Source organism: Gekko japonicus, unplaced genomic scaffold (assembly GCF_001447785.1).
Source record: "Gekko japonicus isolate JY-2015 unplaced genomic scaffold, Gekko_japonicus_V1.1 scaffold1553, whole genome shotgun sequence".
Lineage (NCBI taxonomy): Eukaryota > Metazoa > Chordata > Lepidosauria > Squamata > Gekkonidae > Gekko > Gekko japonicus.
Genome location: NW_015160257.1, coordinates 84,272 through 98,151, shown reverse-complemented (window position 1 = coordinate 98,151; position 13,880 = coordinate 84,272). Strand labels below are relative to the sequence as shown.

At 54.0% G+C, this 13,880-nt stretch overlaps 1 protein-coding gene across 1 annotated transcript in view; it reads right to left on the bottom strand.

Moving 5' to 3' along the window:
• Positions 1-301: 301 nt before the first annotated feature.
• MTMR11 (myotubularin related protein 11) overlaps positions 302-13,880 on the bottom strand; it is a 60,775-nt gene continuing 47,196 nt past the window's right edge. Inside the window, exons 11-16 of the mRNA XM_015414534.1 lie at positions 11,251-11,321; positions 9,849-10,021; positions 8,604-8,774; positions 7,848-8,096; positions 6,044-6,322; positions 302-879 (exon numbers count right to left, since the gene is read on the bottom strand). Of these exons, the coding sequence (XP_015270020.1) occupies positions 751-879; positions 6,044-6,322; positions 7,848-8,096; positions 8,604-8,774; positions 9,849-10,021; positions 11,251-11,321 (1,072 nt within the window). The 3' untranslated portion in view covers positions 302-750. The remainder of the gene's footprint in view (positions 880-6,043; positions 6,323-7,847; positions 8,097-8,603; positions 8,775-9,848; positions 10,022-11,250; positions 11,322-13,880) is intronic.

Here is a 13,880-nt window from a genome sequence, read left to right as displayed (position 1 = left end):
AAGTGGAGGATTGGATTTATACCCCGCCCTTCACTACCCAAAGGAGTCTCAGAGCGGCTTACAACCTTCCCTTCCCCTCCCCACAACAGACACCCTGCGAGGTAGTGGGGGCTGAGAGAGCCCTTGACAGAAATGGCTCTTTTTCAAGGACAGCTTGTATCAGAACTACGGCTTGCCCAAGGTCATCCAGCAGCTGCAAGTGGAGGAATGGGGGAATCAAACCCAGTTCTCCCAGATTAGAGTCCGCGCACTTAACCACGACACCAAACTGGAAATGCCGACAACCGCTTTGGGGTCAGGAAGGAATGTTCCTCCAGGCCAGATTGGCCAGGGAACCTGGAGGGTTTTTTTTTTTGCCTTCCCCGGGGCACAGAGCAGCGGAGTGTGGGGGAGGTATCTGTGAATTTCCTACACTGTTCAGGGGGCTGGACTAGATGGCCCTTGGGGGACCCCTTCCAGCTCAATGTTTCTATGTTCTACGTTACCAGCATGAATGGAAATTCAGTGAGATTCTGCCTAGCCCAGTGCCGATGAAGGAAACATCCAGCATAGAGTCTTTCTGCATAGCAGAGGGCGCCGGCGCGGCTTCTACCAGTGGAATGTTTGGTTCCAATGGGAATGTGTTCAGGATTCTGCTGCAGGTGTCCATAAACCTGGCATCGCTGCATCGCGGCTGTCGCTGGATACTCCGAAGGCCCCCTCCCAACAACCAGCTGGAAAGGGGGAGCTCCATGTGGTCTCGGCCGGCCCTCAATGGGGCTCTCTCCCATTCTCGACAGCCGGGCTGTAGCTTTCCCATGCTTGCCAGTTGCTCAGCCGCTCTTGGAGAAGGCGCAGTTCCTCCGTGAGGCCAGCAATGGAGGAAGCGAAGAGACCAGCCTGAAGACAAAGATGGATGGCTGTTTAAAAAAAGCAAGTGGAAAACAACAGCATCTGTGCTGGGATCGGCCCAGGGGAGAGATCCAACTCCTAGACGGTCTCGCCAAGGGTTTTAGCCAGGAAGGGACGGGAATGGAAGATTCCTCGGCCTAGTGGCAAGCCGTAACCAGAGGACGGCTCTGGAGAGATGCGCTTCACGCCCTGGATTCTGAGACTGGGAAGCTGAAGTTCTACAACTGGCGTTATGTAAGAGAGAAGATCTGCACAAACATATTCTTTGTTTAAAAACAAACTCTCTAGCCATGGATTAAGGTTGGTTTCCTAGCAGGAAATGCTGAAGCATCTGGGACTTTCTGTTTAGAACGAGACAACAAAGGGGGGGAGACATGATAGAAGCTTGTAAAGTCATGCACGGGGTAGAGACAGTAGACAAGAGACAACTTTCCCTGCCTCTCTCAAAATACCAGAAGATCATCCAAAGAAGCAGATGGCCAACAGATTCAAGACAGACAAAAGGAAATACTTTGTTACATAACAAGCGATTAAAATGTGGAATTCACTGCCAGAGGATGTAGTGATGGCCAGAACCATAGACATCTTTAAGAACACAAGAGAGAAGCCCATGTTGGATCAGGCCAATGGCCCATCCAGTCCAACTCTGTGTAATACAGCGGCCAATCCAGTCCAACACTCTATGTCACACAGTGGCCAAAAATACCGGGTGCCATCAGGAGGTCCAGCAGTGGGGCCAGGACACTAGAAGCCCTCCCACTGTTTCCCCCCCCCCCAAGCACCAAGAAGACAGAGCATCCCTTGCCACAGACATAAGAACATAAGAGAAGCCAATGTTGGATCAGGCCAGTGGCCCATCCAGTCCAATACTCTGTCAAACAGTGGCCAGAAATACCAGGTGCCCTCAGGAGGCACAGCAGTGGGGCCAGGACACCAGAAGCCCTCCCACTGTTGCCCCCCCAAGCACCAAGAGCATCCCTTGCCCCAGACCGAGAGTTCCTATCCGTACCTTGTGGCTAATAGCCACTGATGGACCTCTGCTCTTAACATAAGAACATAAGAGAAGACAATGTTGGATCAGGCCAATGGCCCATCCCCAACACTCTTCTGTGTCACACAGTGGCCAGAATTACCAGGTGCCATCAGGAGGTCCAGCAGTGGGGCCAGGCCCCAGGAGCCCCCCCCCCTGTTCCCCCCCCCCCCGCAAGCACCAAGAACACAGAGCATCCCTTGCCCCAGCCTGAGAGTTCCTCTCTATCCCTTGTGGCTAATAGCCACTGATGGACCTCTGCTCCAGATGTTTATCCAACAGACACCCTGTGAGGTGGGTGGGGCTGAGAGAACTCTGACACAAACTGCTCTTTTTCAAGGACAGCTCTGACCAGAACTACGGCTTGCCCAAGGTCATCCAGCAGCTGCAAGTGGAGGAGTGGGGAATCAAACCCGGCTCTCCCAGATTAGAGTCCGCGCACTTAACCACGACACCAAACTGGCAAGAGGTGAAAAGCAGACGTGAGAATCCGCTTGTGGACGGGAAGGCAGGAGCACCGCTTGTGGACGGGAAGGCAGGAGCACCGCTGCCCTTCCAGCCCTCCTCGCCTCCATTTAGGGTTGCCAGCTCCAGTTGGGATACTCCTGGAGATTTGGGGGGAGGACAGGGACCTCAGTGGGGGTACAGTGCCACAGAGTCCCCCCTCCAAAGCATTCATTTCCTCCATGGTAACTGATCTCTGTAGTCCGGGGATGAGCCTGCAATTCTGGGGGGGTCCCCAGGCCCCACCTGGAGGGTGGCATCCCTACCTTCTGTTCCAGTTCCGTTCTCTTCTGCGGTTCTCGGACTGACCCTTCAGCGGTGGTAGCTCTAACTGCTAACCGGCCGCCTCGTGCCGCCCGGCCGCTGCTCCCTCCCAGCCACAAGACTCCAAAGCATTAACAATTCACCCGACGTGGCAGGGAGCAGGCCGATTGGACGTCTTCCCAGGGCCTTTCAGCCGATGCTCAGAGTATCCCAGAGGCCTCGTTCTTCTTTCCCACCCACGGAGCTGAGTTCCAGTTCCTGTCTGCAATAAGTGTTATTTATTCCCTAATTTTATTAACCGGGACATGCTAAAAGAGGCACAGATACGGCAATTGCTTAATGGACCGGGCGTGCTTTGACGGCCGCCCGAAGGAGCTGTTAAAAAAAATAATCTGTTTCTAATCATGAACTTTGAAGGCCGCTGTGAAGAGTGGGAGGTCACCCGCAGTTCATCTCCCATTACTGCCAGAACGGGCCTGGTTTTAGGCCTCGTCACATCTTCCATTTCTGGGCGAAATGATCAAGCAGCTTTGGACGTTTCTAAACCATTCCCCGTTCTTTAATGCTCTCTGTCTGGTTTTGGAAGAACCAGGTATGGCCTACTGGCAGCCAGCGTTCCCCCTACGCTGAGTGAGTGTGAGCTAGCTCACAGTTTTTTAGCCTCCAGTTCACAGATTTTCGTCTTTGCTCAGGAAGGAGGGCTCCAGAGCAAACTAATTTATGCAGTAGCCAAATGGCTCACTCACAACTTTAATGCCTTTGACAGCTTTTAACTCACAGTCTTCAAGCAGAGGCTCGACAGACCCTTGTTAGGGATGCTCTAGTCTGGTCCTGCATTGAGCTGGGGTTTTGACTAGATGGCCTCTATGGCCCCTTCCAAGAGTGTTGGACTGGATGGGCCATTGGCCTGATCCAACATTGGATCATCTTACGTTCTTATGTTAAGAGCAGAGGTTCATCAGTGGCTATTACCCACAAGGCGTAGATAGGGACTCTCAGTCTGGGGGAAGGGATGCTCTGTATTCTTGGTGCTTGGGGGGGGGGGCAACAGTGGGAGGGGTTTCTAGTGTCCTGGCCCCACCTCTGGACCTCCTGATGGCACTGGTATTTCTGGCCACTGTGTGACCCAGAGTGTTGGACTGGATGGGCCAGTGGGCCTGACCCAACACTGGCTTCTCTTACGTTCTTATGTTCTTATGCTAATAGCTCACAACATGGAATTTTTGCTCACAAGACTCCACAGCTTAGAGGGAGCACTGCTCACGGTTTCGGTGGCTACAGCGATGGACTGTGCCAGGGGCAACCGACAGGTTGGCCAGCTCTGGATTATTATATTTCGGGGATAGAGCCTGAGTAGGGTGGGGCTGGGGAATGGGGGGGGACTTGGGAGGGCTATCACACCACACAGCCCCCCTTCCAAAGCAGCCATTCCCTCCAGGTGAACCGATCTCTGTTAGCTGGGGAGCATGCTTCATCCCAGATCTCCAGCCCCCACCTGGAGGTTGGCAGCCCTCACCCCCAACCTTTTCAGAGCCTGCTGGCACATATGGAATCCTGAAACCGTGTAGCGGGTGCAGCCCCAAGATGTCTGCCACAAGATGGCTGCCGCAGGAGGCGGAGCCAGCCAGAAGATGGCTGCCGCGGCTTACTTTCCGTCACGGCGAGCATCCTTGCTTTGAAAAGCCCGCGAAGCCAATCAAATCTCCAGTGGCCAATCGGAAGCCTTCCTGGGCGAAAGTCTCACCTGGCCACGCCCACGTTCCAAAAGCACTTGGGGGAGTGGCCGGGGGAGGTTTCGGTGGCTGCCACGGCGACCACATGGGGGACCCCGCGTCTAAGCTTTTAGAGGGGCGGCGGGCAAGATCTCTTGCTAAACCATCTAGGCCTCTCAGCTACTTCGATGCACTCCGTCCTTCTCTTCTCTCTCGGGGGCACTCTCCAAGGGTCTTTGTGAAAGAGGCCAGAAAACTTTCATTGGAGAGTGTGAGGCAGCCTCCCGGTAGGGTTGCCAACTCCAGGCGGAGAAATTCCTCGGGTGGCCAGCCTCCAGGTGGGGCCTGGGGAATTCCACTTTTACGACTGATCTCCAGCTGACAGAGATCTAGGGTTGCCAAATTTTTCTTCGCCGGGAGCGGGGGGCTCCCGGCCGGCGTCGGGGTTGTGCGTGCGTGCACGTCACCCGGAAGTGACGTAGGCACGCCGGGGACGCTGGGGGCGGGGCCACGGCCATACAAGGGAAAACCATAGAGTTTTCCCTTGTATGGGCATCCTAACAACATATTTATTGAAGCATAAGCTTGTTAAAGATTTACTGGTCGATTAATCCTCCTTCTACATGGTTAATGTGAATTAGGGGCACATAGGTTTCTCTTATATTGTATACATTTTTATTTTGCAACGAAATGGCACAAACCATACCTCTTCCATTTCTTTACCTTTTTACCTACTCTTGAACCTTTTACCTAATGAGAGCCAGCATGGGGTAGTGGTTTAGAGCGGTGGACTCTAATTTGGAGAACTGGGTTTAATCCCGACTCCTCCTCCACATGAAGCTACCAGGGTGACCTTGGGCCAGTCACAGTTCTCTCAGAACTCTCTCAGCCCCACCTACCGAGTTACAAGGTGCCTGTTTTGGGGAGGTGAAGGGAATGTGATTGTAAGCTGCTTTGAGATTCCTTAAGGTAGAGAAAAGTAGGGTTTAAAAACCTACTCTTCTTCTTCCTCTTCATCATAATCCCCCCTATGGCTGCCAACTTCAGGTTGGGAAATTCCTGGAGAATTGGGGGCAGAACCTGGGGAAGGTAGAGTCTGGGGAAGGGAGGGAGCTCAGCCGGGATGTGATGCCAAGCAGCTATTTTCTCCAAGGGAACTGATCTCTGTGGTGTGGAGATCAGTTGTAATTCTGGGAGATCCCCAGGCCAGACCTGAACCTGACGCCAATTACAATCCTTCTTAGGATTCGCGAACTTTTATAGGCACCCTCCATCTTTCGCAACAGCCTTCTCCAGAGGTCATTTCGGGGGGGATCGCAGGGGAACGCAGTTCCCCCGGGTGAGGTACGGGGGGCGGGGCACATGACGAAGCCCCGCCCCTGCTTCCGGCTGCCCCGCTTCCGGCCCTCATTCAGCCAGGAGGAGGCAGGAGAAGAGGGAGGGTAAGTTTCTTCCTCCCCGCCTCTCCCCACCCCTGCCTGCCTGGGGCCAGGGAGGGCCTTGGCGGGGCTTCCTCGCACTCCCGCCGGCCTTGCAGGTCCACCGCCGGGCCCCTGATGTCAGGAGGTGTGGCATATGCTAATGAGTTATGCTAATGATTTCCCCTAGCTCTTTTTCTACGAAACGACCCCGACCTTCTCACCTGAGCCTCCGGGTTCCCACGGAGGTAACATCTTTTCCATAGCTGGATGAACGGCCCCGCATGCGATGGGAGGAGCAGCAGACCTCTCGGGGGAAGGTGGCGGAGGCTGGATTTGCCTCTCGAGGGCCTGTCCTGTTCCCCAAGGCCCTCCGACAGCTGAGCCCACCGGGACACCTTCTTAGACAGGGAGCCATTTTTCCAAGGGAAGAGTTGCGCCGGGAGAGACAAAGAGCCCTTGGAGGGTAAGAACACCGCCCAGTTCCCAGGAGGGTTTTCCATCTGGAGGAGGAAACAAAGGGGAAACTCCGAATGGAATAAAAGCCAGGAACCGGCCTCCAATCCGGAGGTCCTCGACACAATGCCTCCCTCTCAGCTGTGGAGAGTCCTCTGAGCAAAAATCCCACTTTGTGAGCTCCTCCTGCCATTAAAGCTGTGAGCGGGCGACTGGGCTGCTGCATAAACTAGTTTGCTCTGGAGCCATCCCTTCCTGAGCGGAGGCAAAAACGAGTGCGCCGGAGGCTAAAAAACTGTGAGCTAGCTCACCCTGGCTCAGCTTAGAGGGAACACTGGTCCTCCTCAACCTTTTTGAGTAAGGACAAAAAAAGGGAAAAGGGGGAAAAACTGAACCTAAAACACTGCTTTTAACTTAAGGAACACTACATTGGGAACATCTGGCTATACAATCTCAGGAGAATATATAGTGGACCAGAGAGAACATAAGAACATAAGAACATAAGAGATGCCAATGTTGGATCAGGCCAAAGGCCCATCCAGTCCAACACTCTGTGTCACACAGTGGCCAGAAATAACAGGGGCCATCAGGAGGTCCACCAGAAATACCAGGTGCCATCAGGAGGTCCAGCAGTGGGGCCAGGACATTAGAAGCCATCCCACTGTTGACCCCCCAAAGCACCAAGATGACAGAGCATCCCTTGCCCCAGAGTCCCTATCTATACCTTGTGGCTAATAGCCACTGATGGACCTCTGCTCCATATGCTTATCTAAGAAGTACTACTGGACATGTGATTGCACTGGAGGCTTCATTTGTATTTTTGCCCAGTGGTTAAACTTTGAAACAATTGTTTTCTGGTCTTTATTCCATATTCTGCAAGAGCCAATCTCCCCCCCCCCCCCCTGCATTTTCTGGTACATGTGACCAGGACCCAGGGGTGTCAAACATACGGCCCCTGCAAGTGCAATCTGGCCCGAAAGCTAGTGACTTTGTGCTGCTTCCTGCTTCCTGTTTCTAACATTGCGGCTCCTTTCCCCCAGTCTCTCCTATTTCCTGCTTCAGAGGAGAGAGAGAAAGCCTTCCCATGATTGGCTGAGGACTAAGAGATGGGGGGAAATGGCATGTCGTTGGACTTTTAAGAAGACCAGCAATGTGTATGTTCCGTAATTAGATTTTTAGAGTTGGCCCTCTTCTATTCTTGACTAACCTTTTTAGGTTCCTCAACCTTTTTGAGCCTGTGGGCAGCGCCGGAATTCTGACGCAGGGCGGTGAGCACAGCCACAAAACGGCCGCTGCGGGGGGCGGAGCCAACCACAGAACGTCAAGGAGTCAGGGTACCTGTACGCGCAATGGTCACTCTCGGACATTCCAGGCAGAAGCTCTGTTTAAGAGGATGCCTTCTAATCCGCACAGCCAACCGGATGCCCTGCTGGGCAAATGCTCACCTCGCCCGCCCCACTTGGCGGGCACCAGGAAAGATATCAGCAGGCACCCATGAGCGCTGCCATGTTGGGGACCCCTGCTCTAAGCTCTTACGAAGGGTCACTCCTTCTTTGATACACACAGACACACCTTGTGACCGGTCTGGGGCAGGAAGCTCCCGTTCTGGACAGGTCCGTGGCTGTTGCTGCCGTGTCGGTAGCCAGGGTTCCGGAACTGCGCCCTCTGCTGGAGGCTGTACCGCAGGCCCCAGTCCCAGACGCTGGGCAAAGAGGCACCCCCTGCCTCCTTCGCCGGGTAGCTGTCCTTCGGCAGGATTTCCAGACACAGGGTTTCTCGCCAGCCGTTGATAGGAGTGTAAAGCTGATTGAGAAAACGGTGCTGGGAGAGAGAGAGAGAGAGAGAGAGAGAGAGAGAGAGAGAGAGAGAGAGAGAGAGAGAGAGAGGAGTTTTCCCAAGAGGTTTCTGCTCCTCCACCTTCATAGTGGCTGGCGTTCAAAGAACTAATACAAATTGGTTCTTGACCTGGGCTTATGATGCATCTTTGAGAATGATTATAATGTTAATATGTTGTCGAAGGCTTTCAAGGCCGGAGTTCATTAGCTGTTGCAGATTTTCCGGGCTGTCTGGCCATGGTCTTGGCATTGTAGGACCTGACGTTTCGCCAGCAGCTGTGACTGCCCTCCACAGAGGTATAACACGGAAAGATGGAGCACTCTCTGTGTCAAGGAAGGTCACAGAGAGTACTCCTTCTTTCTGAACTTAATGGCATTATGGTCATTGCTCTGAACTGGTGCAGCAGCATCTACCTCTCGCATCCGGTCAGGAGCTGTAGGCCTGTGAATACCTCAGGGTTTCTTACCACCACCGCCCCCACCACTGGCTCACCTGATTATTCCGCCCTCTTTCCCACTGGCAATTGAATAGGAAGGTGCTGAGAAACGGGACGCAGGTGCTGTCGTGCAGGGCCAACAGGTAGGCCTCCGTGAACTCAAAGGATTGTGGGAATTGCCGTAGCAGCTGCCAGACGCAGTCCAGGAAGAGGAGGAACACAGGAGACTGTGAGGAGGGGGGGAAAGCACAAAGAGCAAAATGCTGAAGTGTCTCTCTCACGTCTACCCAAATCAGTACATTACAAAATACCCCTCCCCCTCTTCCCGCCTGTTCTGCCTTTTGGGAGGAGGAAATGTGGCTGCTCCAGCAAGAAGCACAAAGGAATTAATCCAGGATGTCCTGAGTGTATTAGAACGTCAGAAGAGCCCTGCTGGATCCTACCAACGGTCCATCCAGTCCAGCCTCCCGTCTCACACAGTGGCCAACCAGTTCCTCTGGAGGTCCAGCAAGAGGGCAGAGAGGCTGAAGCCTTCCTCTGAGAGAAACATAAGAAGAGCCCTGCTGGGTCAGACCAGGGAGGGTCCACCTAGTCCAGCATCCTGTCTCACACAGTGGCCAGCCAGCTCCTCTGGAGGGCCAACAACAGGGCAGAGAGGCCGAGGCCTTTCCCTGAGAAGAACACCAGAAGAGCCCTGCTGGGTCAGACCAGTGAGGGTCCATCCATTCCAGCATCCTGTACCACAGAGTGGCCAGCCAGTTCCTCTGGAGGGCCAACAACAGGGCAGAGAGGCCGAGGCCTTCCCCCGAGAAGAACACCAGAAGAGCCCTGCTGGATCAGACTACTGAGGGTCCGTCTAGTTCAGCCAGGGGCCATCAGGAGGTCCAGCAGCGGGGCCAGAACTCCAGAAGCCCTCCCACTCTTACCCCCCCAAGCACCTAGAATTCCTCTGGAGGGCCAACAACAGGGCAGAGAGGCCGAGGCCTTCCCCCGAGAAGAACACCAGAAGAGCCCTGCTGGATCAGACTACTGAGGGTCCGTCTAGTTCAGCCAGGGGCCATCAGGAGGTCCAGCAGCGGGGCCAGAACTCCAGAAGCCCTCCCACTCTTACCCCCCCAAGCACCTAGAATTCCTCTGGAGGGCCAACCGTAGGGCATAGAGAATGATGCCTTCCCCTGGTGTTGTTCTAGTAATAATAAATTCACATATTTGAAAACCTCCCCCCCTCCATTCTTCAGCCTTTCATGGCCATTGAAAGGGCCTGGAGCACCATCTCCTGGTTCCTACGGCAGCGGCCTCACCTCGTCCCGTTCGTTCTTCTGCCACAGGTTGTGGCGCTGCTGGAAGGCATGTCCGGCGGCCACCCACTCCCTCTGCACCAGGCTCTGGAACCCGGAGATGGTCCTTGCGTAGGGGTCCGAAATGACCTGTACCAGGGAGGCCAGCAAACAATTCAGATCCCTGTCGTCTGTTTCTGAGAGAGGAGGGGGAGAAAAGAGAGTCTGAGAAATGTGCCACGCGTGGGTGGGTGTTCAGTCCCTGGGCTGGGCTACCTTGAAGGCCAATGAGGAGAGAGAGATGTCAAGGAGCGTGCCCTCAACCCGGTTTCTTAGACATATATATGCACAGCACAAAATGCCACATCCTACTTATTTACTTCATTCGTTTAAGAACATAAGAGACGCCAATGATGGATCAGGCCAGTGGCCCCTCCAGTCCAACACTCTGTGTGACACACTGACCAAAATTCCAGGGGCCATCAGGAGGTCCAGCAGTGGGGCCAGGACACTAGAAGCCCTCCCACTGCCCCCCCCCCCCAAGCACCAAGAATACAGAGCATCACTTGCCCCAGAGCGAGAGCTCCTGTCTATACCTCGTGGCTAATAACCACTGATGGACTACAAGCATGGACGGCTTCACTGGTATTTCTGGCCACTGTGTGATACAGAGTGTTGGACTGGATGGGCCTTTGGCCTGATCCAACATTGGCATCTCTTATGTTCTTATGACCCCTGCTCTTAACATAAGAACATAAGGGAAGCCAATGTTGGATCAGGCCAATGGCCCCTCCAGTCCAATACTCTGTGTCACACAGTGGCCAAAATTCCAGGGGCCCCCAGGAGGGCCAGCAGGGGGGCCAGGACACTAGAAGCCCTACCACTGTTGCCCCCCCCCCCCCAGGCACCAAGAATACAGAGCATCACTGCCTCAGACTGAGAGTTCCTATCTATACCTTGTGGCTAAGAGCCACTGATGGACCTCTGCTCCATATGCTTATCTAATTCCCTCTTGAAGCCGCCCATGCTTGTAGCCGCCACCACTTCCTGTGGCAGTGAATCCCATGTATGAATCACTCTTTGGGTGAAGAAGGACTTTCTTCTACCTGTTCTAACCCGACTGCTCAGCAATTTCATGGAGTGCCCACGAGTTCTCGTATTGTGAGAAAGGAAGAAAAGTACCTCTTTCTCGACCTGCTCTATCCAATGCATAATCAGGTAAACTTCTCCCCAGTTGGGTCCCAAGGGGGCTCACATAATTCTTTTCTCCTCTGTTTTATGCTCGCCACAACCTTATGGGGTTGGCTCGGCTGTGAGCGTGTGACTGGCCCAAGGTCACCCCACAAGCTTCCATGGCGGAGTTGGAATTCAAACCCGGGGCTCCCAGATCCTGAAGCAGAAATGTAGGGCAAAGGAGCCGCTCTACCTTGCAGAATGACGGATCGACTCCTCTCGGCTAGCAGGACAGCCACTTCGCTGGCCTTCCTGAGACACACCCTGCAAGGGGAAGGGGAGCCGTTAGGCCAGTCTCAGAGAAAAGCAAAACGCACACACACACCAGAACCGTTTCCAAGCCAGGATGAATTCGGCAGCAGTGTCAAACTTAACTTTACAAACAAACTCAGTCTAATGGATATACGTTACAGCAAAGGAGATTTCGTCTAAATTTGAGGAAGAGCTTCCTCACGTGGGGTGTGTCTGATGCTGGAATAGCCTCCCTGGTGAAATGGCGGATTCTTGGTCGTTGGAGGCTAAGTACTGATCGGCTACCTACTTGCCAGGGACATAGTAGCTGAAGTTCCGGCATTGGCAGGAGGTTGGACTAGATTACCTTGGTGGTCCCTTCCGTCTTCGGTATTGAATATATGAATACAAGAAAACATCTCCCAGGTGTCATATGGTCAGAAAGAACCAATACGTTTTTCTGCATCTTGCAAGCAATGCTCCCTCTAAGCCAGAGAGCCAGTTTGGTGTAGTGGTTAAGTGCGTGGACTCTAATCTGGTAGAACCTGGTTTGATTCCCCACTCCTCCACTTGCACCTGCTGATGTGACCTTGGGTCAGTCACAAGCTATGGCACAGCTGTCCTTGAAAAAGAGCAGTTTGTGTCAGAGCTCTCTCAGCCCCACCTGCCTCACAGGGTGCCTGTGGTGGGGAGGGGAAGGGAAAGGACTTTGTAAGCCGCTCTGAGACTTCAAGTGAAGGGCGGGGGATAAATCCAATCTCCTCCTCCTTTCCTCCTCCTCTGTGGAGTCTTGTGAGCAAGAATCCTACTTTGTGTGAGCCAGAGGCTAAAAAAACTGTGAGCTAGCTTACACTGACTCAGCTTAGAGGGAACACTGCTTGCAAGTATCTCAGTGGAACATGTGCTAAGGTTGCCACCTTCCAGGTGGCAGCTGGAGATCTCTTGGATTGCAACTGGTCTTTAGGCTACAGAGATCAGTTCCCCTGGAGACAATGGCTGCTTTGGAAGGTGGACTCTGTGCCATTAAACCTTGCTGAGGTCCCTCCCCAAACCCCACCCTCTCGAGGCTCAACCCCCCCAAAGCTGGCCCCCCTAGACCCTCTTAGTTCCCCTGGAGAAAATGGCTGCATTGGAGGTTGGGCTCTCTGGCATTATATCCAGCTGAGGTCCCTTCCCTCTGTCAGGGTCCTTAGCCAGGTTACTCAACACAGGGCTTCACGAGAAGATAACTGTTTATTGGTGAAATCCAGTACTAGAGACACGTGTACAGCTTGTGTCAGGAATGGTCGCCAATACTAGGGCCTCTGACTTATACTAGAATCAAACATCCCCCCGGTAAGCATGAGCCAATGGATACGTCTCACGCGCGCGGGCAAAGCAAGCAGGCAAAGCAAAAGCCGTTGACTTTCCCAGCTAGATAAAACTGCAGCTGGAGATAACTGTTTATTGGTAAATCCAGACCTAGAGACACGTGTACAGCTTGTGTCAGGAATGGCTGCCAATACTGGGGCCTCTTACGCATACTAGAATCAAACATCCCCCCGGTAAGTATGAGCCAATGGATACATCTCACGCTCGCGGGCAAAGCAAGCAGGGAAAGCAAAAGCCGTTGACTTTCCCAGCCGGATAAAACTGCAGCTGGAGCATCTACAAGGTCAAGCATACAATAGCAAACAGCTGGTGAGCCAGGGAGAGCGGAGACAGACAACGGGAGGGGCACCCCTCCCCATTCCAGACCCAGGTCAGGGCTACCTGACGCCCTCCCCTTCGCAAACCCTGCCCTCCCCAGGCTCCGACCCATGCTTCCTCTAAGCCGTGGAGTCCTGTGAGCAAAAATTCTGCTTTGTGGGCTACGGGCATTAAAGTTGTGAGCGAGCGATTTGGCTACTGCATGAATTAGCTTGCTCTGGAGCCACATCCTTCCTGACCTGGGACAACAACGGGTGAGCCGGAGGCTAAAAAAACTGTGAGCTAGCTCACACTGACTCAGCTTGGAGGAAACACCGGCTCTGACCCCCAAATCTCCAGGTGTTTCCCCACCCAGAGCTGGCAACCCTAAACACACCTGGCAGGACGACCTTGGGAGCCAGTTTGGTAACACAGAGCGAGCTTTCTCCTTCTGGCGAAGGACAAGACCTTGCCTTGGGCACTCAAAGCACCATCCAGCCATGTGGGGAGGGGGGCAGGGAGGGTGCCGGCCTTCAGCTTTGTGGGGTCTTCCAGCGGGGCCTCCTCGGGGGTCCCATCTTCCAGAAGGATAGGCCAGGTGCTGAAACCCAGAGTTCTCTTGGGCCGCGTCTGAACACCCCCTGCACAGAACGAGGGAGGCCGGGCAGGTGGGCACTGAGACCTTTGCCCATTGGCCAATGCCCATCATCCCTTAGTGCTCTCTGGCGCGGGCCCTGACTGAAGAGGCCGCTCAGGCACACACCACGCGGCCTGTGGGTTGCCTGCAAGCAGATTTCCAAGAGGCAAGGCGAGGGAAGAAGAAGAGAAGAGATTGGATTTATACCCCATGGCCCTTCCCTACCCGAAGGAGTCTCAGAGCGGCTGACAAACTCCTCTCCCTTCCCCTCCCCACGACAGACACCC